Source organism: Cercospora kikuchii (assembly GCF_019650295.1).
Source record: "Cercospora kikuchii DNA, contig_00009, whole genome shotgun sequence".
Classification (NCBI taxonomy): Eukaryota; Fungi; Ascomycota; class Dothideomycetes; order Mycosphaerellales; family Mycosphaerellaceae; genus Cercospora; species Cercospora kikuchii.
The window spans coordinates 2,006,612-2,033,220 of NW_025408590.1; the positions used below are offsets into that span (position 1 = coordinate 2,006,612).

A 26,609-nucleotide genomic window follows, 5' to 3' on the forward strand; every position below is an offset into this window, starting at 1 on the left:
ATGAAGGACAGCACACAGAGCTCGATGCAAGCACGTATCAAAGACGACAGCAGAGAATTGCAACTTTCTCATGCAAATGCTTCATTTTCGGTCGTGATCCAGCAGCCATCTGCCTGTGGCCAAGACCCAGCAAAAATGCTCACTCCAGCTCAATATCCGACCCATACTGGCTACCTCCATCCCCTCCCTGCACTTCGTCCAGACAATCCTCGCAGAGACCAATCTCTTCCTCCTCCGGCAACAGGATATTGCTACACCACTGCGCCGAGCAAGTAGCCCCGTCCTCCCTCGCACCCTGCTCGGTCCATTCGCCATCCTCATCCTCCTTCTTCACCTTCCCACCAGCCGCCTCACGCTGCTTGCGCTTCTCGGAGCGACGAGCTTCAGGCCGCTTATTCTTCGTCGTAGCCAAGACTCGCTGTGCAGGATCAGCAAGGCGAGTAAGAGTATCTCGGAGCAGCTGTTTCCGCTCGTCGACATGTGTGTTGCTCGCTTTGGATTGGTTGATGATTGGCTGGAGCCAACCGGATGTAGCGACATTGGGGACGAGACGTCGGATTTGTCTGATGAGCTCTGCGAGGCTTTCTTCCGGTCTTGGAGCTGGCTCTGGTGCTGCGGCAGGAGTTGGTGGCAGCAGAGATCCTGTATGCTTGCGTGCTTGGGGGACTGCGGATGGAGGTCTGCTGATAGCTACGAGTTCGCCACTGCGGTCTATGCGATGTAGGAAGATCTCTCCGCCTGTCGCTCTACTCGAGCCAGTACACTGTTCGTCGTGCGCTGTACGAGCTGGCACATTGAGTGGACGTGGCGCCAGCGGGTTGGGCATCGCCGGCGCGTTCTGGTAGCCGGCGTTCTCATGCGTTGTAGGAAGCTGCGTGACGATTCGACCCCAAGTGCCCATAGCAGGCGCTCGCTGTTCCTCGTGCACCGTCACCTGCATTCCGTGGACTGGTCGCTGAGTATCGACGCCTTGGAGCCCGTAGACATGGCCGTAGTTGTCATATCGGGGATCAAGTACAAACGGGCGTTGCACACGGAAGCCCTGCCGGCCATTCGCGTTAATGTGCTGTAATCTCCAGCCAGCAGGCAAGAACTCGTTCAGGCGGATGAGAAATTCAGGATGCTCGTGTAGAAGTGCGATGACCTGATTTAGATATTTTTCCATGTCAAGATCGCCAGCCTGCTGAACTTGGGAAAGTCGTATGAAGCGTTGCTTGATGTCATGACCATAGACCTGGCCGATGTCACTCACAAAGACGTAGTAGCCGGCAATGGTCGTCTGTCGAGGGGCGAGCGGTCGTAGTGTGTTGGTGTTGTTGCTGGGTGCGGGATGAATTGGCGGCGGCAAAGAGCTGCTGTTCGCCCTCGCATGTTCGAGCCGATTCTCCAGAGACCGATTGTCAGTGTCTGATTGAGGCGGGGGTTGCTCGTCGGTATTGGCTTGAGCGACAGGCGAAGAACCTATGACGAACGGCAGCTCCTGAGTGCCGCGCATTGTCGTGGTTATGAAGACTTCGATGGGTTGAGTTAAAGAGCACTGTTTTTCGATTATTAGGGGTTGACAGATGTGCTGAAATTGTTGTTCTGCTGTGCCGGTCTGAGTTCGTTAACCAGAAGACTCGAGATCGGTAGAGAAAGAGGCCTTGAAAAGTGCATAACGAGGCCGACAGTCGCTGCAGGAAGGCCAGTAACCCGCCTACAGGCAGAAAATTACTGGTGTGCAACAAACAATGCAGCGCGCGAACATGCGCATTCACTCTCTCCCGCGGCTTCAATTTTCACCTTTCCGTAAAACAGTGACTCCCTATGCTCTGTGCCATGGAAATCCGTGTTGTCGGGTTCTTTGATAGGCTGAAAGAGAATGATGTTGCGCAAGACACCATGCACCAAATACCTTTGTTCTTCAGGATCGTCAGCGGACACTCCAATGCCACTGGCGATTGTCCATCAGGTATGTACAGTTCGAGCGTAGAAGCGCTTCCATTGAATGACAGGCCAGCCGTCATGGGGACCTCGAACTAGTGCGCTGAGCGTCGAAGTACATGTTCAAGATGGCCATGTCTCCACTGCCAGTAGCGTAAGATGGTCTGGATCGAGCGGTTTGTGAGCATTCTGGTCGCCTGTAGAATCATGTCCAACAATGCGATGAACTACAGTCTGAGTGATGTCCAGTTCTGGGGGCGTGCTTTAACGAGCTGTCGTCCGAAATTTTCTCGTGACTGAAGTGGAATCGGAGGCGGTTTGATCTCCGTCTCTACGCACCTTGCAAGCTCCAGAGCAGCTAGAATGGCCAGGTCCTTCGGACCTCGTCAGCAGTCATGCCATACTCGGCGCTCCTTTTCATTATCAGTTCCATCAGCTCTTTATTCTGCCGCCTTTTGAGCTCGACATCCGTGCCAGGTGGCAGCCATCCCTCCGAATCCGTATCCAGACACTCTCGCGCAATGGCGCGAATTTTCTGGAACTTGTTATACTCTTCGAACTCGCGCTCGTGGCCTTCCAGCTCTTCTGCAGTGAAGTCAATAGGACACGCTCCTTCAAGACCAAGTTCGTTCCAGACTTTTGATATTTCAATGAGACAGGCACGCAGTGGCATGACGCCCTCTTCTGACGCTTCTCCGCAGCGTTCGAACAGGTCTTTGAAGTGAGATGACAGCTGGAGGGCTTTGTAGACCTCTTTGTTTTTGAAGCCGCTGGCAGCTTCGTAGGCTTTGGCCATGCAAGCCTGCTTGTGCTCGTGCTCGGCTAGTATCCGGTCGTCTTCGTCCATCTGATCGAGATTGTTCGGCCGCTGCGGTACGGGTCCTCCGATCTCATAGTCTTCGGGAACATCGAGGAATATCGGGAAGCGGACTTGGCACAGAAGAGTTGATACCACCACTGATTGCCAGTCTATGACGGAGACAATTTTGGTGTGGTCTTCTTCCGAGACGAAGATGTTGCCGAGATGTAGATCGCTATGCCACAATGTCGGGGTCGAGAATCGTCCCGGGAGGCTGTCCAGAGAGATCAGTCCCATGACTTGCTCGGCGAGTCTCAAGATGGCAGAGTTCGAGGCAAGCGAGCCAGATGAAAGCTTTCCCGTTTCCTGGGTGGCGCATGTACACCGGATACGGGACGCTTCACGATGCACGAGAGCGGATCCGAAAGCTGTGAGGTCAGACCCTAAAAACCATGTAAGCTAGTCGGAGCGGACAAAGATTGCATGCAAAGGACTCACATGGACCTTTCGCTCCTACATGACATTTTGCCTCATGCCATGCACGATCGCAAGAAGGACCTATGCAGAAACGACCATCCGGGTCTGCGGAAGGCCTGAGGAGCACTGAGCTGTCGCTGCTCCTCATCGACTTCCGCAGGTAGAGAGACCCGTTTGCAGGAAACTCAATCGCAGCAAGTTGCGATTCGAGCGCGCAAAGATTCTTGATGAATACAAAGTGATCGTAGTCGGGCATGTCGGCCCAAACTTTGTTCAGCTGCACGCCAGGCGCTTTGTCCATGATAATGTACTCGGAGCCAACGACGTTGGAAGCATCAGAATCCCAGGCCAAGATCTATGGTACTGGCACCTCGGTATGCTGGCCAACTTGTCAACGCGGGCGTAAGCAATCTGTCTCCACGCCCAGGCTTGGGCCCGCCTTACCGTACTGCAAGACAGCGACCTCGGAAGCAGTAGCATAGTGAGGTGGCCCTGCGATTTTGAAGGGAAGCTTGGCGACCAGCTCGGTCCCATCGATTTTCTTGAGTAAAAGTGCTTTACTGAAGTCACCTTCCATCTTCTCGATCTCGTGGACAGGTGATTTGCTACCGATTTTGGAGGCAAGAGAACACAACTCATCGACGTTGAATTTCAAGCGGCGTTGACTGAGCGCGTTGGCTTCGTTGATCAGGAATGGTCCATTTGTGTACCGCTGAAGCTGATCAAGGCTGATCGTGGAGCCTGTAAGCATTAACAGGCTGGCCTCGCATATGTCCACGCGACTTACCTCGGCAAGTCGTCGTGACGTTCCGCCTCGTGGCATGTTTCCGAATGGTCTGGCTCCATTTGGGGAGTCTCATGGTCAGACAGACGGAAGACATCGCGCAAAGTCAGGGCAACCCAGCACGGAATTTTCGTAATCCTTTCAATCGGCTTACCTTCTGTCGGGAATGGCAAGTCTGGACGTATTTTCAGGAGCGCCCCTGTTCAGCGATTTCGCAACCCAAATGACACCAGCTGTCGCCTGCCACGCCTCTCCGCCCTCAAAGCATGAGGTTGACAGTGATCCGTATTGTGTCGACCGTTTGAATGCACTTTACGATCGGACAGCTCCTAGCTAGAGTATGCGCTTTGTTGTGGCCGTTTTGTGTCGTGATATCGTTGCCGAAGTATATGCCAGATCCGCTGAGTCTCAATTGGATCTAGTCTCCGCCTGATGAGATGCCCGATGTGCTATGCTGACCCGATTGAGACATGGCTATGGCACTTCAGGCACTTCAGCTGCTCCCTTTGATCGCGAGACTTCGTTGTGATGAACAAAGGAATGTTGTGGTGACAATGGAGTCCGAATACCGGCAGAAGCCGACATCCGGCCGCGCTTGGCGTTCTCCTCGTTGTCGTCATGGCAATCGCGTCGGCAAGTACGTACGCCTTGTGCCATCTCACGACTTCACCTACATCTCTTTCGCTTCATTTTTCGATCATCCATTCGCTCTCGTCAACGATGACCGACAAGATACCTCTCCTGGCTGACATCGGGTTCGGAGCGGGAATTCCCAGCTTCCCGATGCCGAACCACGCCGGAGTTTCGTCCGTCTCTCATGGGAGCAAGATGCATCAGCCTCATATGACGCCTTGAAGGGCTATTTACATCGACATTGACCGTATCACTTTGGCGAACGGTCCTTGAAGTTGTCCAGAGGAATACCAGATATATCCACATCAGCAACGAGACCTCCAGCTTCGGGGCTTTGACGGACAGTGAAGCAGCTGAGACGTCTCGAATTCCGGTTGCACTTTGAGAGCGGACAGCTCGTGGCTCTTGTGTGATGTGACAACTGCACCAAGAGCGCTCTCTGTCGTTATGCCGCAGGCGTCGCGCCACACTGTCTGCCCGCAGTCCACTGAATGGCCATCGGTGTCCAGATTCGGCGTGTATTTCTCCGGCTTCATCCTCCGGAGATGCCCAGCTGCCTCCGTGTCGAGCGCCAATCTATCTCGGCTCTGTGGAAGCCGACGGCGGATCTTCTGAACGAGATACCCTGCTCACACCGGCTTGCGGCTTGCTACGTCCCAAACGGGCGACTGGCAGTCGACTCCGCTGTCTCGCTGGCACGAACTCCCGCCTGTTGGACACCGCGCAACCGCGCGTTCAAGCAATGGACCCTTGCCACCGTAAAATTGAAAGGAAGGGGACGGAACACGACTTGATTCTCCTGCCATTCGCTGGGGTGCTGTTACACCATCATATACTGCCCCACAGCTTGCCATTCATCAATCTCAAGCTGCTTCCAGCTTGGATTCGGCTCAATGGTCTAGTGGTATGATTCTTGCTTTGGGTAGCTTACTGCTCTGTCTTGCAAGAGGTCCTTGGTTCAATTCCGAGTTGAGCCCTGTCCTTTTGCGCGTCCAGGACACGCCAGGGCGATGAGAACTTGGAGTATTCTCAAAGGTGTGATAAACAACCTTTTTTTTGAAGCTCGGGGTGAGGGAAGCCCATCTCAGGCCATGCGAGCATTTTCGGCTATTTGACGCGTACTCCCAGCGTCTCAGCACCTTACGGAATACAATTCAGCAGTATTCGGAGTTCTATGTAGCCATCCGACGCTTTTGCCTTTGCGGCGACGCTTTTTTGTGTCAAATGGCACACATTTTGGGGTGTGGGATCTGCCAAGCACGAATACGATTCGCATCCCCACCAATGAGAACAGCGGTCAGCAGCGGCACGGACAGAGACAGTTCTTGACGAACTCCAGAGTTGCACAAAGCAATGAACCTTGCCAGTCGACATCATTGGAAGAGCCGCCTCGTCCGATGCAGAGGAAGCCCATTGTGTCCCGCCATGACTTGTCTGAAAGGAACCCCATCAGATGACACAGCATCTCAAAGCTGCAAAGTTTGCGTTCCGGGGCCGGAGAATTTACCAACGAACAGCCCGAGTCTCGAAGATGGTGCAGTGTGAGATAGTGTGCTCGAACGAGGAGCTTGGAAGGCCCGTCGTTCCGCGCTCCCATTGATTTGCAGTCCGGCCAAGCAGGTTTCATTGACGCAGACCACTTCGTCGCAGGATCAAGGCACATGATGACCTACTCGTGGTCCCCGCTGTGCAATGTAGCTGAGATGTGGAGGTAAGTTGTCTATTCAGGCAGATTCAGACAGCGATGATTCAAGGCTCTGCTGAATGCAGCTCACAGTAGGGGCCTGTTGTGTGGACCTGTCAATATTGCACAGCTGTAATATCAATGAGTCTGGTACGACAGACTCTCGGAAATTCTATGATGCGGCTAATTTTGTTCCAAGCTACCCGTGTTTGGCACAGCATTTTCCTGTGTCACTTGCTACGGCTAAATTGACCTACAAGGCCACGGCCGTGGATGCCTCTGAATGCAACGACCTCGAGTGCAACCGCAGGTCGCTAAGCCAACCAGCAAAGCTTTTCATGGATTGAGAGCCAATCTAGTCAATCGCTTGCACTCAGAGGTCATTGAATTCAGAGGTAGCCACGGTTACTTGTTCCAACACGCCGTGCTCCATGGAGTGGCTTCAAGCTACGCTTTCTGATCCCAGCTGCCCCAGATTCGCCTGACATACTGTGCAACGTGACAACGGATGCAGATGGAAGCCGGTCCCCTCAGATTCTCGTCCAAGCTGCAGGGACCATGCGTACCTGCCTGGCCATCGCTAGGGCTAGCAAGCATTACTCGCAACTCATGACCAGACTTTCACGGAGACCCCAAAGCTGGGCCAAATGTTGGAGCCATGGCAGATCAACATGGACTTCGTCCCAGTATCTCCTTCGCTGACTTGTCGACGGTCTTCGCTTCCGCTGTGGCAGTAGACAAAGCAGGCTTCTTGGTCGGAGGTTTTACCAGAAGTCGGCAAGCAGACGACGTTCAACAACATGCACCAATGAGTGACAAGCAATCTACGCACCCATGGCTGTCAATGCATTCTCCACGAATCTCATCTAGCACCCGTCGTCCCGTAGCGCCAAGCAGCATCAAGCGATCCAGTCGCCTGCAAGACCAGCTATAAAGGCCTGCAAACCCCAATCTACAATGCGTCGCCAAGCGATTGACAGGCTTGCGCTGTGCTTGCATAGCTTGTGTAACGGTCCTTCCGTGTCTCCATTGAGCTACGATAATTAATATACAGAGCCAGCTCAGCGTCTAGGTCATGCAGGTGACCATTTCGACTCTATTTCATTGCCCGCAGGGACAGTACTTCGTTCAGCTCTCGGACGAACAGCCGAAATTCCGGCTGCCATCAGATTCTTCGCGCCAGATCTGGTGACACACGCTCATCATAGGGGTCCAGTCGATACTGCGGGCACGAATACATGGACCCGGACATCGAGCCTGGCCCTTTGCTTAATATGGCAGAATCCCAGTCTTGCTGCGACAATGAGCGATTTATCCGGACAAGTCAGTAGAATCAACAGTATATCAAGAGCAGGGAGCGCCTCGATCTGAGTCCGAAATCATCAGCAACACTCCAGTCCTTTCACACCTGCCTCACAAACAGACACGCTCTACGCTACCACACGATCCTTCACCATGCTTCACGAGGCCATCATCGCGGCCATTGGCTTAGCTGGCCTGGCCAAAGGTCAGCAGGCCGGCACTGTGACTCCGGAAGTTCATCCAAAGCTTCCAATGTCCCAGTGCACGGCTTCTGGATGCACCACGCTCAACACCGAGATCACTTTGGACTCGAACTGGCGCTGGTTGCACACCACCAGTGGCTACACGAACTGCTACACTGGAAACACATTTGATCGTTCGATCTGCTCTTCGGCTTCGGCCTGTGCTGCCAACTGCGCTGTCGACGGCGCTGACTACCCTGGCACTTATGGTATTAAAGCCTCTGGCAATGCCTTGACTCTGGCCTTCAAGACTGGCTCGAATGTCGGAAGCCGCAACTACCTCATGGACCCCAGTGGCACTGCATACAAGGTGTTCAAACTCAAGAACAAGGAGTTTACCTTTGACGTTGACGTCTCAAACCTTCCATGTGGTGTCAACGGTGCTCTATACTTCGCAGAGGTGAGCTGGACTCGTGATCATGAATGTGATAGAAGCTGATTTCTTCAGATGCCGGCCAACGGTGGAGCTGCTCCAGCTGGTGCCAAGTACGGCACTGGCTATTGCGATGCCCAGTGCCCTCGCGACTTGAAGTTCGTGAATGGCGTGGTGAGTTCAGACTGCAAGCCTTTTCTACCTTGACCCTGTACTGACCACTACTGCAGGCCAACAGTGACAGCTGGACGCCCTCGAACGGCGACCCGAACTCAGGCACAGGCAAGTTGGGTTCTTGCTGCGCTGAGATGGATATCTGGGAAGCCAACTCCATCTCCAACGCCTACACTCCCCACCCTTGCCAAGGCAGTGGTCTCCAGACCTGCACTTCCGACCAGCAGTGCGGTGCTGAGCCATACCGTGTAAGTCTCTCTCATCAACTTTTCGCCAAAATTGGTCAGTTCCTGACACAGCAATGTAGTACCAAGGCCTCTGCGACCGCGACGGCTGCGACTTCAACCCCTACCGCGCCGGCAACACCTCCTTCTACGGCCCCGGCAAAACCATCGACACGCGCCAAAAGATGACAGTCATCACCCAATTCATCACCACCGACGGCACCGACAACGGCCAACTCAAAGAAATCCGCCGCATTTACAAGCAAGGCAACCGCGTCATCCAAAACTCCGTCTCAGACCTCCAAGGTGTCGACGACTCCAACAGCCTCACAGACAAATTCTGCACTCAGCAAAAGACGCTCTTTGGCGACAACCAGGATTTCGCTCGCAAGGGAGGTATGGCAAAGATGGGTGATGCTATGGGACGTGGTATGGTTCTCGTCATGTCCATCTGGGATGACCACTACGCTAGCATGCTCTGGCTTGACGGAACTTACCCCATCGGCGGATCCGGACCTGGTGTTGTTCGTGGTACTTGCGATTCTACGAGTGGTCTGCCCAAGAATGTTGAGGCGAACTTCCCTGGCTCTAGTGTCACATTCTCGAACATCAAGTTTGGAAGCATTGGGTCGACTTACACGAACTAGGAGCTGGATATAGAATATGGAGAGAGCGAAAGGTGGGAGAGGTGCGAGTTTGGAAGGACTTGTGAGCTGTCGCTACTGCTGATACGATTCTTCTTTACTTACTGTCGTTTCTGTTGTGAGATAGCTACAGGTAGCTTTTCAGAATGGTACACTCGTTCATGATGCATACAAATCTTCAGCTACTCACATCATTCGAACGCTCGATGGCCGCCTTCCACGTTCTTTGTCTTGCTCCACTGACCACACCTCCCGATAGACTGACAAAGACTCTTTGAGGTATAAGACGTATATCTAGCACAATCCTATTGTGCAATTTCCAGTGTGAGCATAGTGGTCATTCCATGCCATTTTGTCGGTACTTTGATGCCACCAAACAACAATGCTCACGCATGCTTGGTCATCACTTATGGATATATACTGTGACTCAAGCCTACAAATGCCATCTTTAGCGATACAACATGATCAGCGCATCAGCTCCCAATAGAGAGAACCTCTTCCCCATGACCCAACAACGAAGAAATGCAGTCGTCCCCGAGCATCTGTTCCCCACAGACTCCTCCACTTCCCCAAAGTTGGCTCCGAACAACGGTGCGAATCTTCTCAATCCTCCAACATCAAAGAACCAAAGCTCACAGGTCACAAGTTCCACGACATTCTGGCTTCTGCTCATCGTCACGGATATGCTCTCAAGCATACAGGTCGCAGTACCCGCGATACAGGACTTCGCTCTCAGGAAGATGAACTCGCTGCTGCAGCTCGAGAGGTTCCTCCTGGGCAGCTTGGAGCTGCATCAAAAGAGCAGGAGATACCTGAGGGTTTTGTAGAAGACGGGATTTTGAAGGAGCAAATGGTGAGGTTCAGGGCGTTTCCGCCGGCGAGTCCACGGTTTTGAGCTTGGCGTAGTTGCATCCGGAGCCAAGTTGGTGATGATGGCAGGGGAGATTAGCTGTACGAGCACGGGAATTTGAACATCAATAGAAAGAAAATAACAAGCCTTGCGCTGAGCTATCGCTCCATATCCGATTTCGGCTCCGTTCGCTATCCAAGTTCTCATGTATCCGCTCGCAAGGTCACAAAGTGATGGAACCGCGAGGCGAGAATTGAGCACGATCTGTCATATCAGTAGAAGAAAATGAAGGCACAAATTGCACTGAGCTGTGCCTCTAGATACATTCCTGGCTTTACAAGCTGCCTTAAGCCCTCCGTATAAGCTCGCAAGGTCATGATATGGCGGAGCCATCGCGGGAAAGTTTGGCACGCTCTGTAGTATTTGTAGAGAAAAATGGCCGAAAGAATTGTACTGAGCTATCGCTCCAGACTCAATTCAAGCTCCATTCGCTGTCCAAACTTCTGTGTAACAGCTTGCAAGGTCATGGCAGTATGGAGCTAGAGTGGCAGTACTGAGCACGATCTGTAACATCATAAATAAATGGCCACCACAACTGTACTGAGCCGTCGCTCCAAATTCATTTTTATCCGTATCCATTTCTCAGAGGTCCATTCCTTAGCTTACTAGGTTGTGATATAGTGAGAGGCCATCGATAGAGTTGAGTTCATGCCATTATCTCGCTTGTTTCTCTGCCGCTTGTCTTATAGACCACCATACGGCATCATACAACATCAAAGCTCTGTCATATCGTGGCAACCAGACGCACCAGCTCCTTCTCGGGGGAACTTAGATATCAGCAGAATGAAAAGCGTAATGCACAACTTTGTTGAGATGTTATTCCTAATTCATGGCCATTTCGATTCGCTCTTCGAAGGTCTGCTGGTTAGCACTTATAGTCAGAGTACGATAGAGGTACAGTTCTGAAATCGTGCTTGTCCTCTTCATATCGCTCGTTTCTCCGCCGCTCGGCTCATCAATGCTCGCACTTCATTGTGATATACCCATGCTCTGCTATGTAATTGCAGTCAGAGACGCCAGTTCCTCCTCAGCCCATACCAGTCCCAACCCTCACCTCCACCCACCCTGCTCCCGCCGCGCCCTCTCCTCACTCTTTCTCTTTCTCTCCTCCTTGTCAAGCCGGCTTTTCACGCGATGTGCATCGCGAATCTGCTTCTTCTCCAGCAACTCTGCCAGCTTGGCTCGCACTCGTTGATCCAGAGCGACACTCGTCGCCCGGCATCGCTCCATGATCGCATCGGCCTCCGCTTCGTTGTACTGGTCGTGCACCTTGTCCCAGCAAAACTGATGTATGACGGAGGCGAGAGGGTCGACCTTGAACGTAGGTGGGATGCCATCGTACCGCGAGAAGACGTGCCACGCCTCCTGGAGGTCGGTGGCGGTCGTCTTGGGATCGTGACTCAGATCCCAGGCGAGTTTGCCTGCGAGGCGTTCTTGGACCGTCGTGGGCTCGATCGATAGAATTTGGCAGGCTTCCCAGATTCGCACATTTTGTGCCTTGGTAAACTTGGTGACGTTGAGGTAGAACTGCTCAACGGGGCCGGACTTCTTGTTGCGAATAGCTTCAAGGACGAACTTCAATGCCGCGGAGGAGCCGTATGGCAGCGTGATGTCTCGTGTCTGCTCGTTCGCGACGGAGACAGAAGAAAGGAAGCAGTCGAAGCCGCGTGAGTGTAGTTGCAGCTTCTCGCGCGGCATCTCCGTGAGGAACTTGGGCTGGTTGTCGAACGAGTCGACGAGGAAGATGCGCACGGTGGCGGCAGAGGCGGCGGAGGTAGTCTGGGCAGCGAAAGACATCTTGAAGACTCGAAGTATGTGGTTGTTTGTGTGGTGGTTGATATAGCCTTCGGTGGGCGTTGTAGTAAGTGTTCGAGTCGAGAAGGCGAGCGGAGTGTCGACTGTCGAGTGTCGATGTTGTGGAGAAAGATGAGGAGCGGTAGAAGAAAGAATTTATGTGGCCGACAAAGGGGGACAAGTGAATGAGCGGCAGCGGCAAACTTTCTCAAGGCAGCAGAGGGCAAACAACAGGCTTGGCATGCATATCCAGGCCTGTTCACATGATTTCGAGCGCTTCTGGTTGTCCAGAATGTCCAGCTTAGGAAGCTCCCAGATCCACATGATCTTCAGGTCATCGAAGACTCTGATTTCGTTTGCCTGGTCGCCGGTCGCAGGATGGTGGACCGCGATGATCATCTCCAGGATCTCCCTGGTCTCTTACTTTGCCAAAAGCTGTACGAGTCTGGTTGTCGATTGAATTGACGTTATGGCAGATGATATCAGCATCTTTGAGTCTCGTCTCGAAGGTCGCACCCGTGCTGCCAATCTGATGAACAGATGTTTGGGGTTCTGCCAGGCCAAGATCTGTGGCTGCTCCGCGCTTCTAGTGGGAAGAAACTGTTCGTACAGTATTCACATCTCGAGGTCGTTCTCGCCGTAGTAGATAGCCAGGGCTTCCTTGCGAGCCTGTCGATTTACGCTCAACAGTGCTGGTTCTGGGGGTGGAGCCATGAAGCATTCGTACTTCTGCCTGACCTTCGTGCGTGTCTCTTTCTGTTTAACCTCCAGCATGATCTAATCGTCGCGAACAAGGCTCATCTTCGTTGTGTAACTCGGCAGACAGCTAGATAAAGCAGCATCTGACACCGGCAGGAGGTGTCATGGGCCCAGGAACCGACTGCTGTATAACACTTGCATATTGCCGGTCCAGCTTGAGTCGACAAAGACTACTGCCCGATGAGTCGTACGGGCCTAGAGTCGACCTCTGAGTCGCAGCATGGCTTGCTTCGATAGGTGACTCTCGAGCTCTGGTGTACATATATCGAAGAATGTTGAAATTCGTATAAAGCAAGGAAGATAAGTAGCAAGTCGATTGACAATTCAGTGCTCGAAACAGAGGTAGGCCTCTCCCTTTTGAATCAGACAAGTGTTTGCCGCTTCATGCTTGCTATTGCAAGCGTCTTTGTATTGTTACTGAGCCTTCGAAACGTCTGGAGTGGACGAGAATGTAGCAAGCACCTCGACGATTGGCGTAGATCTCTCAACGATCAGATAGTGAAGCCACCGCGGCACGGATTGAGTTCCAGAGGATGAGCCTTGTGATGACTGTGAAGCTAGAAAATTGTCCAGAAGCTGATCTATAAAGAATAGAGTGCTACTACCGGATAACAAATTGAGGTCGATCCGCAACCGCAATCCAGCATGCTTGAGCCACTCCGAGTGTAACAAATGAAGCTCGAGACCTAGCTTGTCAAACCATTTCGGAAAGCATGTCCCTTGGGATTGCACTTGTTGGAAGATAGAGGATTGAGAAAAAGATATCAAGTGTCAAAGTTTAAAGTTCAACATTACTATACATCATGACATCGTATCAAGCTAGATTGCTAATACATCATTTTCACCAACTCCTTCGCTGTCATAGACCTCGTAGCCTTGGCCATGGTAGTCTCATGCTTCGTGCATCACAGCCCTGATGGCTTTATGCGTCAAGCATCTATTTCATGAAACCAGCCTTTCCATCTCCATCAGCATCCTTCTTTGGGTTCAACTTGTCCATCAGGGAAGGCTTCTTGTGCTCGGTGGAGCCAATACCATTATGGTCGCCGCTCAATCGCGGCTCGACGTCGTGTTGGCGTTGACCGGTCAGAGTGCTGCCGGCGCTGTTGTCGACGATGCCAGTGCCGTTACCGTTGGAGCTATTATGGGTAAACGAGTCAGCGATGGGTGTTGAGGAGGAGCTGGGAAAGATGTGTTGGTATGTTGGAAGTATGGAAGATGTAGAAATGAGACGTGGTTGGGGAATGGAGACTTACCCAGCGCTGTGACCTGCGGCACGAGAGCCTGCGAGACCTGCTGCACCGCCTGCAACACCGGCACCTGCGGCGCTGTTCAAACCGTTGCTGCCATGGTTGTGGTGGGACTCGATGCTGTTGCCGGTGCCTTGTGTCGAGGCGTGACCCGGCTTAGGGCAGCCCTCGAAGGCATCGGTGCGCTCCTCACGACCGGTGAGAGAGCCGCCTTGGCTCTTGAACTCGGACATGCTCATGGCTGGGAGAGCAGTGGTGGAGTGGTGCTGGGCAGCGTTGTGGTGAACCTCGTGGATTGGGACGGTGGTGTGCACGACGTGTGGCTCGATGGTTTGCTTGTTGACGACAGGCTAGAGAAGGAATTAGTATGGTCATCGCCGAGATAGCTGAAGCTAGCATACCTGAATCTGTTCATGCACGTGGTGGTGGACATGCTCGCCAGCAACGACTGGCTGGGCAGTAGTCTTGTGCTCGCCCTCAACACGAGTCGAGGTGTCCTTGAAGCGTGCCTGCTCTGCAGCGAGCTTCTGCTTCACCTGATCGGCGTTGTCATGCTCGAAGTTGCGGTGCTCAACACCGACGAGGTTGTGGTGGTGCTTCTCTGGAAGGACTTGGGTGTCCTTCACAGGCTGGACGGAAGTGTGGTAGTGATCTTGGTGAACCTCCTTGTCGACGGCTGTAGTGATGCGGTCTTCTTGTTGACGAGTCACGGTCTCGTTGACGACTGCAGGGTTGACTTTCTCGTGCACAGTAGTGTCATGCTTGCCATCCTTGTTGATGAAGCTCTTCACTGCGTTCTTTGCGGCGTCCATGATGGTGGTATTGATTTGATGTTTTCGGTTGATTGGGTATTGAAATGTGTTGATGGTATGAGATGTTGGATGGGATGGAGTTCTGCTTCTCTGGACGAACTCGTGGTATAATGTAGTCCTCCATCTCGCTGCTGCTGCACGACGTCATGTCACGTCAGACGAAGATCTGTTCACAACAACACTTGCTGGACTCAGAGCTTCCTAGGGGTGGGTGAGGCTGGGCTCCACATGCCGCCGCCATTGTTGCTGTCATCTGGGACAAAGATATGGAAAATTGGTTGGACAGTGTCGATCACGCCGGTCAGCGTGGTCATCGGTGTGTGGGCATAGCGACCACTTCAGCCACAAGGTGAGGCTCGAACAAAGGCGCCAGAGCCGCAGCCGCTCATAGTCGGCAACGTGGCACGGCTGGTGGGAGAACGTGTCTTTACAACATTAGCTACAGTCGTCATTCTTGGCGAGGGGGTAAACAATGCAGCCGGAATAGGTGATCGATGCCCGAAGGGGGCAGCCATAACAGTAGGCTGATCTCCACGTACATCGAATGTGCATCATATTCGTGCATTGTTGTGCAAGTTGAATGAGCCGCAGGGTCTCCAACACAAAGAAATGCAGAGACATCAGCCACAATCTGCAGCCTCCCGGTCCGATTGAGACGATGGCGACCAGTCGTTCCGTTACGCAAGCTCGATGACGAGGCTCACTGCTGCAGACTGCATTTCAGACGGTGCCCGAGACGCCCACCCGAAACACTGGCATAGCTGGGATCATTTGAAATCGCAGTCCTGCGAACCACTCCGCAGCGTACCAGCTTCAGTGAGACAGAGAGGCTGCAATTGGGTGTTTCGGGTGCGGTGCAGAAGCGATGTCGTCTAAACAGTAGTATACAGTACCAGAAATGTGGTCACGATGACCACTAAGGCCAACGGTTCTAGCTTCAGATCTCGATACAAGCATCTTATCGAAGATAGAGTTCCGGAGATCAAGGGAAAGCGGGTCTTCTGCAGACATTCTTAGGGTCTGCCAACTTCTTGGGTCTCGAATTCCAACAGCTTTGGCGAGGCCATATGGTACAGATGACGTGGGCAATTAATGCTTGTCTGGTAGCTGTTAGCCACTTTGGCCAGTCCAAGAGCGTTTTGTTCGACCATTATGTCCAGCCAGTGGCAAAATCGTGATGCGTTGGTAGCATAGGATTGTGGCGTCGCGGCTCATGCGGGAAGTCGTCATGAAATCTTCCGGTAGTGCCTCCGACGACGAATGATGTAACGCGTAGGGCTTTGTTTACTGTTTGATAGAGAGAGCTCTGCTGGAGCTGGAATTGGCCCTTCGTCATTCGATTTGTGATATGGCTTCCGGTTTGAAGCAGAAGTTGGACAAGGTGTTGCATAGGCGGGATCACCACGACGAGCAGGATGCCACGCTTACTTCGGATGCAGTAGCGCCATCACCGGCAGTGCCGAGGACGTCGGAAGACAAGAGGATTGCTCGAAAGAGGAGCTCAACGTTGCGGGAGAAAATCAGAAGTGCGAGTAAGCATTCGCCATCCCTGCACAATATTCACATGCCTCGAGCAAGGATGTCCAATGCCTGCAACGATCATGCAATAGCACTCTTACGCGACCCGAAGATTTGGAGAGTGTGCTGTCAGCGTGAAGCATCATATTCATGTCACTAACGATGTTGTGAACTTCAGGTCGATCTCGAACGAGACCCGCCAGTCGAAATGGCCCTGGAGCAGATGGCACGCCGCCTCGCTCGTCGAGAGAATACACCTCGCAATCGCCACCGATGCCAACACGTCCACAGGGAACAGTCCGGAGGGTTGAGGACCACAGAGACTTGTCATCCGAGTTCAAACAGCTTGACCTGAACAGTTCTCCTCAGAGCTCTCCACAGTCCAATAATGCAGGAAGTCCAAGGAGTGTACCGCTAGTCAGCCAGTATAACAGACGACCTCTTTCCCAGGGTCTTGAGGATGAGATGGCAAGGACGGGCTCACCGAGAAGCATCAATTTCGCCTCCGCCGAAGATCCCTACTCGGAAGCAGTAGCGAACTTCAATCTGGGCAGAGACGAGACTGTGCTAGCTGGTGGGCTGGAGGATTCGCATGCTATCAGGCGAGCGTTGGCGAGAGATCAACGAGAAGATCTCGTGCAGCCGAGGAGAAGTCGGGATATCAACCGAGATGTTATCAACGTGAGGAAGAGCGAAGATCTGTCACGACCCGGCAGCTCGAGAAGAAGCAATGAAGCAACAAGGACTGCGATACCGGCAGCTGCTATACCAGCTCGAGATGGGAGTCTGGATTGGCAACGGACGCAGCCCAGCGCCAACAAGTCTCACATCAGAAGACAGTCACTCGAAAAACCTCTCCCACCACCTCCGGAAGGCCAACAACTCAACCACTTTCAGTCTCATGCTGTGACCTCCAATCCTCAACCAAACTACCTCGTACAAGATTCCTCCACTCCAATCTCCCTCGCCGAACACGGCATCTCCTTAACAAACACCACCGATACCGCAGTCCACACAAATCAAGCTCCCGCCGTCACCAACGAAACCATCATCGTCAACACCCACGAACACATCACCGAAGCCATCACACGAGAAATCCACACCCACGACATCTACCATCGCGTTCTTCCGATCATCGACATAGAAGTCCTCCCACCTCGCCACTTCGTCGAATCATCTTCAGGCCGAAGACATGAAATCTCAGCAGAAGAAGCTCCAGGCGGGGTCGAAATGAGTCTAGACCTACAACGCGTCATGCAAGAAGCTGTAAATCGGGAAGTGGAGAGAAAGTGTACTCTCGCTCGTGGCGACAAAGAGCAGTGGTACACTCGAGACGGGAGGAGGAAATTCACAGCTGTTAATTTCGATCCGAAGGATACAAAGGGCGATTTGAGAGAAGCTGTGGCTGAGGATGGGACTGCGTATTCGGAACGGATGTGGGTGCATTGGCCTGTTTTAGAGGAAGATGTGGCTGGGACGAAGGCGTTTCATTTTGATAGGGAAGGGATAGCGGGATTTGTGGAGGAGGTGAGAGGTGCTGGGAAGAGGAATAGTGCGGAGGAGGCGAGGAGGGCAAGTGTGACGATGAGGAAGCCTGTGCCGTCGTAGGAGGTTAAAAGGTTGTTTGCATGAGCGACGGAGTTGGGGATCTGTACAACATGCTGTATACCAATTCCTGCAAGCATGAACGACGCGCCTTACGCTTACCCCCAGCAATGATTCCCTCCATGCTCATCAAGCAGCACCCCCCCCCCCCCCCCCCCCCCCCCCCCCCAAGGGCAAGACGACTTATTCTGGAGCACAGACTTCATCGCTCCCTTACGATGCCATCAGCGATATGCGCAACTTTTTCTCTGAGACATCAACGTCAATTGTTTCTCCCCCGCATTTCAACCTTTATCAGCCTGACAACCCTCTCAGAGAAAATCTGGCTGGATTACGCAACCTGTCTCGGACTCCGCCAGCCACCATGTCTCGGATCGACCACGAACTGAATATCGGGTTGGACGTCACTTCGTTGCACAGAATCGCGTACTACTCAGCAGGCCAGGATGAACATGGACATGTGGAAAACAAGTTCCGTTTATGGTTCGCACAGATGCGAACAGTGGTCGAACGAAGAGCGTGTTGAGCTATGAAAGCAGTTGATTGGCCTACCAGGATAATGTGAGCAATGAAACAATCGCATTCGGCTGCAATACTGATAAAATACACTTCCATAAAGTAGCCGTCAGAGCAATTTGTTCATCGGTAGTGCCCCAAAAGAGACGAATGCCATTCTCAACGCCGCTTCCACTCAGTACCGCCATATTCTTCATCCACCTCATCATCCGACAAGTCTTCATCATACGCCAACTTCCTCTCCGCCCAGAACTCTCTCTCCAATCGCTCGTCTTGATCTGGTACCTCAAGTTCAAGGTGTAGTCTGGAGAAAGTGTACTCACTGCTACGACTCCGTCGATCTCCAGGCCCGGGGTCCTCGTTATCCCCTCCCCAGCGTTCAAGCCACTCCAGCCATTCCGGACGATATACATGGGGCCTATCATTCTCTCTTTTGTCTCTCATTCTTTGAAGCTTTCTGTAGTCATTCTTGCTCATGTCGTTCTTCCTGTCATTTTGATTGTCGGTCTTGCCTCCTGGGTATTGCGGATCTTCGCCGAATTTCAAAATCCAATGATAGCGGAGGTAATGTCCCCAGTTCCTGTTGTTTCGACGGAAGAGATTCCAGCCATAGAGCCATTCGGGCTCAAAGTCGCTTCCGTCACGTGGAAGTCTGTTGCCCCAGCATTGCGAGTGGCTCACATCAACTTCGGGATCGGTGAGAATATATGTACGGAACAGGTCAGTGTGCCATGGGCTGATCTCTTCTTGCTCCTCTTCCCACGCCCAAGGTGAGCTTTCCGCTGCAAGCTCGACGAGTCTGATCACGTCGCGATAGCGTATTCCCTCTTCACGTTCGATATATCGTTCGCTCCCTGCAAGGCCTTGTTCCCAGGTGCTGCCCTCCACTTGTTCGAAGTCCGTTGGGAACTCTCGAGTAGGAAACAACATACGATTCAATTCCCATCGGAGAGCGACTTTCTTGGTAGGCGGCTGAGTGATGAACATGTTCAGCCTCTTGTCCGTTGCATCGAGATCGATCATCGGGTTGACGAGGAAGTGTGCTCGGCGGCCCCGAAATTTCGCTAGAGGGCGATTGGGATCTGTAGAATTCTTGTTATCACGGCGCTTGGTCACAGTTGGCCGCCCTTCGAGACGGAAAAGTGCGGGATTGATAGCTACGCGTGGGGGTGTAGCCTCTTCAATGAGGTTTTTGATATCAGCGTCGACGGCTCGCTCGGCGAACTCTCTGAAGTCATCCAAGAATGGTTGTCCGCAGGTTTTCGTAGGTCAATGCCCATGATCTCTGACAGGTGAGTGGCTCGTTCCACGTAGGGTACCTCTTCCCTCACTGCTTCAAAATCCTTCCTCATAAATTTCATCGTTCTGTCAATGTCTCGCTGGTGAATTGGTCTCGGTGGCAGGTATTCGTCGTCCGCCTCCAGAAACATAGCCCTCCTGAACAGAGAATTCGGCTGCCTAGTCTGAGTACCATATACTGGCCGAGGTACGTGATCTATAGCGTTCCTCCAGTCTTTGCAAACACGGCGATATCGAAGCAGGTCCTGTGGGGGTAGGTACAGCAGGATGTCGTCCCTCAACTCCGTCAACCGAAGGACCTCCTTGCAGCCGGAGATACTGTAGAGGTACCTCTGCGGTGTTCTGTAGTTCCCTGGGGTGACTGATCGCGACTGCGCATAGGATTGCATGTTGATTGCGTATTCCGGATGGTTGGATTGGTCCCTCATGGGAGAAGGTCGTTCGAGTGGACTCGCGTTATTGATCTGGACGGGAAACCTCACACTCGAATCTCCCGGAGCGGGTGCAGCATATGGCTCATTTGCTTCAACCTGTTCGTCTGTGGAATGCCCATCTATGGCCTCCGCCTGTTGCCCTCCTGCGAGGTTCTTATCATCTGGAGACTGCACTGTCTGGGCCTCGGGTGCCGTTGCAGCGATCTCCTGTTCAGAGGTCTGCTGTCCTCCAGCATTCGTGTTATCAGGAGATTGGGCTCGCGCTTCCTCTGGCTCTCTTGCAGCCACCGCTTGTTCAGGAGCATCTCCTTCATGGAGAAGTTGTGTTGGCTGCGCCTCGGGCGCTGCAGTAGCTCTACGAATATGCTCTCTGCAACAATCGCCATGTTCACATGTATCCTTTCTCTTGCAGCGATGCTTGCAGAGAGGTCTCTGGCTGTAGTCGATGTCTTCTTCTGCCTTTCTCTTGGGCGCCATGTTGCCTTGCTGGCGATGAAATTAGTTTTCAGTTCGCAGTAGAAGTCAAAGGGCTATGAGAACATGCAGTGTTGGAGAATCATTTCTTTGTTACGTGACTGCCGGATTAATATTACACAGCCGGATCGGGCAAGCTTCGGCAGACTTTTCATCAATTGATCATTTCTTTGTTCTCTCCACCTGCATACTGGAACAACCTTCTATGCTAGATGCCCAGAGCGTACCCCAGGAAGAACGTCAGAACCAGAAGCAATAGCAGTGCAATGAACTTCACCACCCTCTCTCCGCTCCCCTCGCCTGCCACATCTCTCTCCGCAGCCACTCTCTCAGGCTGCTCCATGGCGCCAGAGATGTCGACCTTTGTCTCCTTTGCCTCTGCCTGTGGTGCGAGAGCAGGACATGTTGGTGTCGCCGCACTCGCTACCCCCGCGTTGCTCGCCTGAACGGAGAGCTGTGGAGTCTGTGGAGCCGGGGCAGCCGCGAAGTTCTTCACTTTCCGCTTCCGGCCAGAGATCGGGCCCGATACAACAACAGGAGCAGGAGTGGCGACGGTCGCTGTGGTTGGCTTCTTCTGCTTCTTTGGCGTGGAGACAGGCTGAGAAGAATCTATGTAGTCCTTCTTCACAGGCTATTTCACCTTCTCCTGTTTCTTCTCCGGGGTATCATCCTGAGCCGTGGTATCAAGAGTCGGTATGTCTTTGATCTGCTGCTTTGCAGCTCTCGGAGATTTGGCCGCAGGGCTCTTCTTTAGAACAACGGTTCTGGCGCTAGCAAGATCCTGACTACCTCTGTGAGCTTTTGTGGGGCTCGCAGCGAGGAGATGCCGTCTTGTTCGTGTTGTTTGAGTTTCCACGCTCGGCAGCGTCGTCACTGTAGGCGGAGGCGGGGATACCGATATGGGTGGACTCGGCGGCTTGTAGAGAGACTTTGGGTGAGGAGGCTCCAATCTGTCCTTGGGAGTGGCCGCGGTTGAGGTGAGCGACGGAAACTCCTCGTTGCTCTGATCATGGAGCGATGGCGAAGAATTAGGCAGGTCGAGCTCCGGTAGCTGAAGGACTGAGTCGTTTGGCAGACTCTCGGCTTGTTCGTTTGACTCTGACAGCTTCTCCGATGCCAAAACTGTATCATCGCCCGCTTCGTTGGCTTGGTGAGGCTCCGCCATCTTGTCGCTCTGATCATCGACAGGTGGCGAAGGATCAGCCAGATCGGGCTTCGGGAGCTCAATGACTGAATCGTTGCGAAGAGATTGCGTTGATTCGCCTGATTCTGCCAGCCTCTCCGGTTCCGGAGCTGTGCCATCGGCCGCTTCGTTGGCCTGCTCATTCTCAATTTCTTCACCACGGTACTTCCCACTCCAAATATCGTTGCAACGCTGCCTGTAAGCCTCCTCAGCCTGCCAAGACAAACGATTCCATTCAGTCTCCCACTGCTTCCGTCGCGTGCGAAAGCATACGGGAATGGCGCAATACTCCTTTTCTTGAAGCTCGCGCTGCAAAGAGATCCAGTCTTTCCACTGCCAGTAGCGATCCGCCTCCTCTCGGCACAGTCTTTGTTTTCGCTCCAATTCTCTTCGCGCCTCGGCCCCCCTATGCTTCTCTACCCACGCGAGCCACACTTCTCCGCCTTGCTTCTGAGCATCGAACATTTCGTCGAGAGCGATCGCAGCCAGCCTGTCTCGCTCTCTGCAAGCCTTCCATTCCACAGAGCCCTCGTCAAAGTGTGAGTAGTCGTCGTCGTTGGTGGGAACAAACGTCGTGGTACCGGTCATGATGATGTGTTGGGATGTAAGTATATGTCGTGTTGCCTTGAGACTTCGAGATATCAAGTCGAGTCTTGATCGAGATGTGTAAACTCCGGAGTTGGTAGACGATAGAGATGGTAGACGATAGAGATGGTAGATGGAAGCTGCAATCAGTGATGGACTTTAGGGAATAAGTGGAACAGAGGAGATTTGAGGACCAGTGGACAGCAAGAAATCACGAGTCTGGTAAGTTGTCGTGCCTCTGCATTCACTCGTCCTTAGGGCGTGAATTTCCGCATTATGCATGTGGCAGGATGCGTGTAGGCCGGCTGCAGCGCGAAAAGCTTGCGAGGATACGAAAAGGTTAGCATGTGGGGAGATGTCGATTGTAATCAGCATGTGCACCTACTGTGTGAAAGAGAATGAGCTGTAGCACATGTCTTGGCGATGCGAGTGAAGGCTCAAGTCGCTGCAGTCTTGGCACGAGATGCAACACGCAAGCCACTTGAGAAAGTATGGCTGGCTGTCAATGCTGCAACTCAATATCGTGCGGCTTTTTGGAGACGCTTGGCCCACAGATGCGCTGCCTGCCTCGTGCTTCCGGGTATCCGAAAGAGTGGCCTCAGAATTTCAGGCCGGAAATTGAAGTTGATGGCGAGCATGTTCAACTGGCCTGCTCATCAGCGTTCGTATTCAAAGATCAAAAGAGTGAGATTGGGCAGGAATATTTTCTTTCATCCTGCATCCGCCAAATCTCGTGAAGTAAGCACTTTTCCATCCTGCCCGCCTGAGCGCGACCTCAGGCGAACACATTCTGAGCCTTGAGAAAGCCTTGACCCACTTAGTTATCATCCGTCCACTCCACCTTGCACGGCGCATGGTCGTAGGTCTTGTTCGAACTGCACGCCTGGAAGCCGAAAGGTGAGTATGCTATGATCCTCTTCGCCCAGGCGTCCGTAACATAGCACGCGAACCACTCCTTGGCGAGATATACCGCTTCTTCCATGTCCGGTTTACACATCTCGAAGACCTTCAAGTTCGAATTCCCGTAAGGGTTCTCTTCATCGGCACCGAATTGGAACCAGGAGTCACCGCATCGATAGCCTACGTGGCGATGTGCTTGGGGACGAGATCAGCTTGGAGGTGGTCAGTGATGAGTATTGAGAGTCCGGCTTACCGTGAGGGCGTACTTCCAGTATGGTTTTAATCTCTTCCATGCATGGTATGAGCTTTGTCGAGTGGCCGTCATTGAACGGTGCTGAGTAGACCTTCTTCTTGCTACGTGCTGATGATGAAGTGATAAACATGGCGAAAGCCAGGGCGGACAGAGTCCTGAGCTTCATCTTAGGCGACTTGGTGATGTATTCAGTGTCGTACATTAATTTTGCAAGCACATCGCGCCAAATGTGTGAGTTTTCCGGGCCGAGTATGCCGGAAGACAATTGTCCACCCGACAAGATGTGGAAAGTTCGGTGTGCCAGACTTTGACCCGATCGAAGGAATGGTTGCGCTGGAGCTACCACTGTGGGAGGACGTCGGAACATCCCGATGTGCATTGGAGTAGATTCCGACTCTCAAGTGAAGGTTGTCGCTCACTTGAACACAAACCGATGCCAACCTAGGAACAACCTTGTGGCAGCCCTGAGGACAACCCAAAGGCAACCCTGGAGCTACCCAGAGGTTAGTCCCAGGTTCTGTCCAGGTTGCCTCCGGGTCCTCTACACGATAGCGGTAGGCTGGCTTGAGGTGGTCCGTCTGTGGACTCACGCAACGTGCGTGCAAAAGCCAGCGATCAAAGGTCAGCCACATTTCGATTCGATGACCTTCCTGTCTATAGTTCGTCTGGTAGAAGATGATTGAAGACAACATTCGAAGGATGTCGTTGGAAGATGTCACGTCGCGGAGGTTTGCCCTGTCAGTGCGACAGTTTACTGCTCGTCAAGCTGATCGATCCAGCTCATGGAGGTGCGTTTGAACCGCTGCTGGAGATGCTACTTCGGTAGTGAACTGCGAGAAGTGGCTGTATAGCCGGATGTTGCTGCCTAGACCACTTTATCATTGCCATGTCCTACAGTATCGAGTTGGAACCATGATGCTCACAGTCCTGGGAATGAGGAGTTTTCGAGCGCACCTTGTTGCGGCTGTTGCGCCCGCCACGCTTCGGGGTATCGTAGAGGTCGTGGATGCGCTGCCGGCTGCCTATCGTCACGACAAACAGCGTACGCGTTTCGCTGGTCTTCCGGCGGCTGTCGCGATGTGTCGTTCTTGCGCCACTGAGGGAATGGGCTACTGTGCGGACAAGTTCGGTACTGCTGATCAGTATGAGACCACGCGTTCTGCCAACATCGATCCGCGGTACAATCGCCATAGTTGCGTAAATTCTGGTCACGGTTGGCTCCAGAAGTTGCCGGCATGTATCGCTTTCGTTGACCGCAAACCGGGCGCATCGCCTTCTCGAGGAATTCCAACGATTTTCACTCCGTCTCAGTTGGTGTTCCGGCGAGGCTCCACGGAGAACATCACAGTTGCACGAGGCTAGTGCATTGGTCTTCAGGAACTGCCATCCCAAGGGCTCATGCAGACCGACTATGATGCCAGGCAAGGAGTCTTGCATCTCAATATCGGTCGGCTGTGGAAGCGTCGCGTTTAGCTCTGCCTTCGATGGCCACTGAGGGTCGAAGGCAGTCACTCGATAGACTATCACTGGTCAGCAGGAGGAGATCGAGCGCAACGGCCGCTAGAGCTACAGCATTCTCCTCTTTGACCTATTCCTCTTCCCTCATAGAACCTTGGAGTCGAGACGTCTGCTCCTCTGGAATGCGCTCCCAGCTCGCGACATCGTTGAACTTCGGGATCCTAAGCTGTCGATTTGGCCTTCACGGTGTCATGCTTCGCTGCTACCTCAGACGCCCTACATCAATATGCGACCGGCTGACGATGGCCACATGCCGAACGAGCATTGCTACTGTGGCGAGTCTGCTGAGCTTGAACTATTGCTGACCAAGATCCCGAAGGAGAATCGTTTGAACCGATCTTTACGCTTACGATCGGCAGCGAAAAGCATCTACAGCCTCATCTAACTGGGCCCAGCCAGCTCGTATAAGTCGAATCCTCCATTGGGAAGCTGATCAGATACTTTGGACCAAGGAAGTGTTATTGAGGGGATCGATGAGGTCTTCCAGAGAAGAGCATCGGCAGGCGAAATGAAGTCGAAACAATGCAAGGGTCGCAATGATGGACGATGTGATATGAGCAGAGCTCGACTTGAACCACCAGGCTGGGCAGATCGTAGCAACGAGATCTGGTGCCCCCTCTGAAGGATGTAGACTCGCAACAATACAGGCATGATCACCAGTTGTCCTAGCGACCAGTGCGTCTTGCTGTAGGTGAATACCATGCCGGGTTCACTGCCCGATTCGGAAGGCCTCTTTGTTCTGCGACCCGGCTCGCAGTTGATCCCCAAGTATTGGCATCATCCTCAGAACATCCTTTGTTCATTTCTGCCCCACGTTCTGCTTCGACCTACAAGGGGATTTGTTTCATCGAAAGTCTACCCTGGAACGGATCGGAATCTGGATCGTAGTGCTCGACCCGCAGAAGATGGGCGTCTTGCTGGACGAGAACGGCGACCCGAAGGCGTGGGCAAGTTGCGTCCTTTGCGGGCTCGCGGCGATGGGTGAAGATGAGTTAGAGGCAGAGAAAGACAAGAAGAAGCGGCTCGAGCGCGAAGCCAGATGGAAGGCAGGGAAAACGGCGGCTGGTAAGTTGATGGCGATGTCGCGGCGTGCAAACATGGAGCTTCAGCTGATTCCCTTAACACAAACAGCTTGTCAGCTTCATCCAACAGCGTCGACCACAGCAGCGTCGACCCGGCAAGAAGAGACCGAACTGCACACAGCGGACTTGATACGACCGATCGTTGTCAATCAGCCTCAGCGCAATCTACCTATGTCCACTACCCCCGCAGGCCTTCCGACGTTCATCATCACCTCCCCAACGATCATCGAAAACGAACCTCTCGTCAACAGCAGGCCCGCGACACCCCGTTCGCCACCTCATTCTCGATCAGCAACGCCAGCATCCATGGTGCGTTCTAGCGCCCGCTCAACCGCAAAGACCGACTCCGCCCATTCGAGACACGACAGCCCATCATCCTCTCCATCGACCAAAGGCTCACAAGGCTTTGTCACTTGTCCATTGTGTGACTCCGCCGCTCACACCGAAGAACGCTGTCC

General features: G+C 53.1%; 10 protein-coding genes across 11 annotated transcripts; 2 read left to right on the forward strand and 8 right to left on the reverse strand.

Annotated features, from left to right (window-relative positions):
* Positions 1-139: 139 nt before the first annotated feature.
* Positions 140-1,495, reverse strand: CKM354_001289200 (uncharacterized protein; the record flags this gene model as incomplete). The annotated part of the gene is made up of 1 exon (XM_044808426.1): positions 140-1,495. The coding sequence occupies one exon, from the start codon at positions 1,493-1,495 to the stop codon at positions 140-142; it is 1,356 nt and encodes a 451-aa protein (XP_044664361.1).
* A 786-nt stretch (positions 1,496-2,281) lies between these two features.
* Positions 2,282-3,500, reverse strand: CKM354_001289300 (uncharacterized protein; the record flags this gene model as incomplete). Its single annotated transcript, XM_044808427.1, has 2 exons — positions 2,282-3,165; positions 3,221-3,500. 2 exons carry the CDS (start codon positions 3,498-3,500, stop codon positions 2,282-2,284), a joined length of 1,164 nt encoding a protein of 387 aa, XP_044664362.1.
* A 54-nt stretch (positions 3,501-3,554) lies between these two features.
* CKM354_001289400 (uncharacterized protein) lies at positions 3,555-4,059 on the reverse strand (the record flags this gene model as incomplete). The annotated part of the gene is made up of 3 exons (XM_044808428.1): positions 3,555-3,586; positions 3,644-3,940; positions 3,987-4,059. 3 exons carry the CDS (start codon positions 4,057-4,059, stop codon positions 3,555-3,557), a joined length of 402 nt encoding a protein of 133 aa, XP_044664363.1.
* Positions 4,060-7,755: 3,696 nt separating this feature from the next.
* On the forward strand, positions 7,756-9,262 carry CKM354_001289500 (uncharacterized protein; the record flags this gene model as incomplete). Its single annotated transcript, XM_044808429.1, has 4 exons — positions 7,756-8,244; positions 8,293-8,391; positions 8,448-8,639; positions 8,699-9,262. The coding sequence occupies 4 exons, from the start codon at positions 7,756-7,758 to the stop codon at positions 9,260-9,262; spliced, it is 1,344 nt and encodes a 447-aa protein (XP_044664364.1).
* Positions 9,263-11,219: 1,957 nt separating this feature from the next.
* Positions 11,220-11,966, reverse strand: CKM354_001289600 (uncharacterized protein; the record flags this gene model as incomplete). Its single annotated transcript, XM_044808430.1, has 1 exon — positions 11,220-11,966. One exon carries the CDS (start codon positions 11,964-11,966, stop codon positions 11,220-11,222), a length of 747 nt encoding a protein of 248 aa, XP_044664365.1.
* Positions 11,967-13,659: 1,693 nt separating this feature from the next.
* CKM354_001289700 (uncharacterized protein) lies at positions 13,660-14,784 on the reverse strand (the record flags this gene model as incomplete). The annotated part of the gene is made up of 3 exons (XM_044808431.1): positions 13,660-13,903; positions 13,979-14,322; positions 14,374-14,784. The coding sequence occupies 3 exons, from the start codon at positions 14,782-14,784 to the stop codon at positions 13,660-13,662; spliced, it is 999 nt and encodes a 332-aa protein (XP_044664366.1).
* A 1,791-nt stretch (positions 14,785-16,575) lies between these two features.
* Positions 16,576-17,910, forward strand: CKM354_001289800 (uncharacterized protein; the record flags this gene model as incomplete). The annotated part of the gene is made up of 1 exon (XM_044808432.1): positions 16,576-17,910. The coding sequence occupies one exon, from the start codon at positions 16,576-16,578 to the stop codon at positions 17,908-17,910; it is 1,335 nt and encodes a 444-aa protein (XP_044664367.1).
* Positions 17,911-18,582: 672 nt separating this feature from the next.
* On the reverse strand, positions 18,583-20,633 carry CKM354_001289900 (uncharacterized protein; the record flags this gene model as incomplete). Of its 2 annotated transcripts, none has more annotated exons than XM_044808433.1 (2): positions 18,583-19,651; positions 19,714-20,633. In XM_044808433.1, 2 exons carry the CDS (start codon positions 20,631-20,633, stop codon positions 18,583-18,585), a joined length of 1,989 nt encoding a protein of 662 aa, XP_044664368.1. The 2 variants fall into 2 exon arrangements, with proteins under 2 accessions (XP_044664368.1, XP_044664369.1); XM_044808434.1 differs by lacking the exon at positions 18,583-19,651 and having other exon boundaries at positions 19,792-19,860; positions 19,914-20,633.
* Positions 20,634-20,838: 205 nt separating this feature from the next.
* On the reverse strand, positions 20,839-22,401 carry CKM354_001290000 (uncharacterized protein; the record flags this gene model as incomplete). Its single annotated transcript, XM_044808435.1, has 3 exons — positions 20,839-21,228; positions 21,271-22,026; positions 22,087-22,401. 3 exons carry the CDS (start codon positions 22,399-22,401, stop codon positions 20,839-20,841), a joined length of 1,461 nt encoding a protein of 486 aa, XP_044664370.1.
* Positions 22,402-23,215: 814 nt separating this feature from the next.
* CKM354_001290100 (uncharacterized protein) lies at positions 23,216-23,717 on the reverse strand (the record flags this gene model as incomplete). Its single annotated transcript, XM_044808436.1, has 2 exons — positions 23,216-23,493; positions 23,552-23,717. 2 exons carry the CDS (start codon positions 23,715-23,717, stop codon positions 23,216-23,218), a joined length of 444 nt encoding a protein of 147 aa, XP_044664371.1.
* Positions 23,718-26,609: the final 2,892 nt, after the last annotated feature.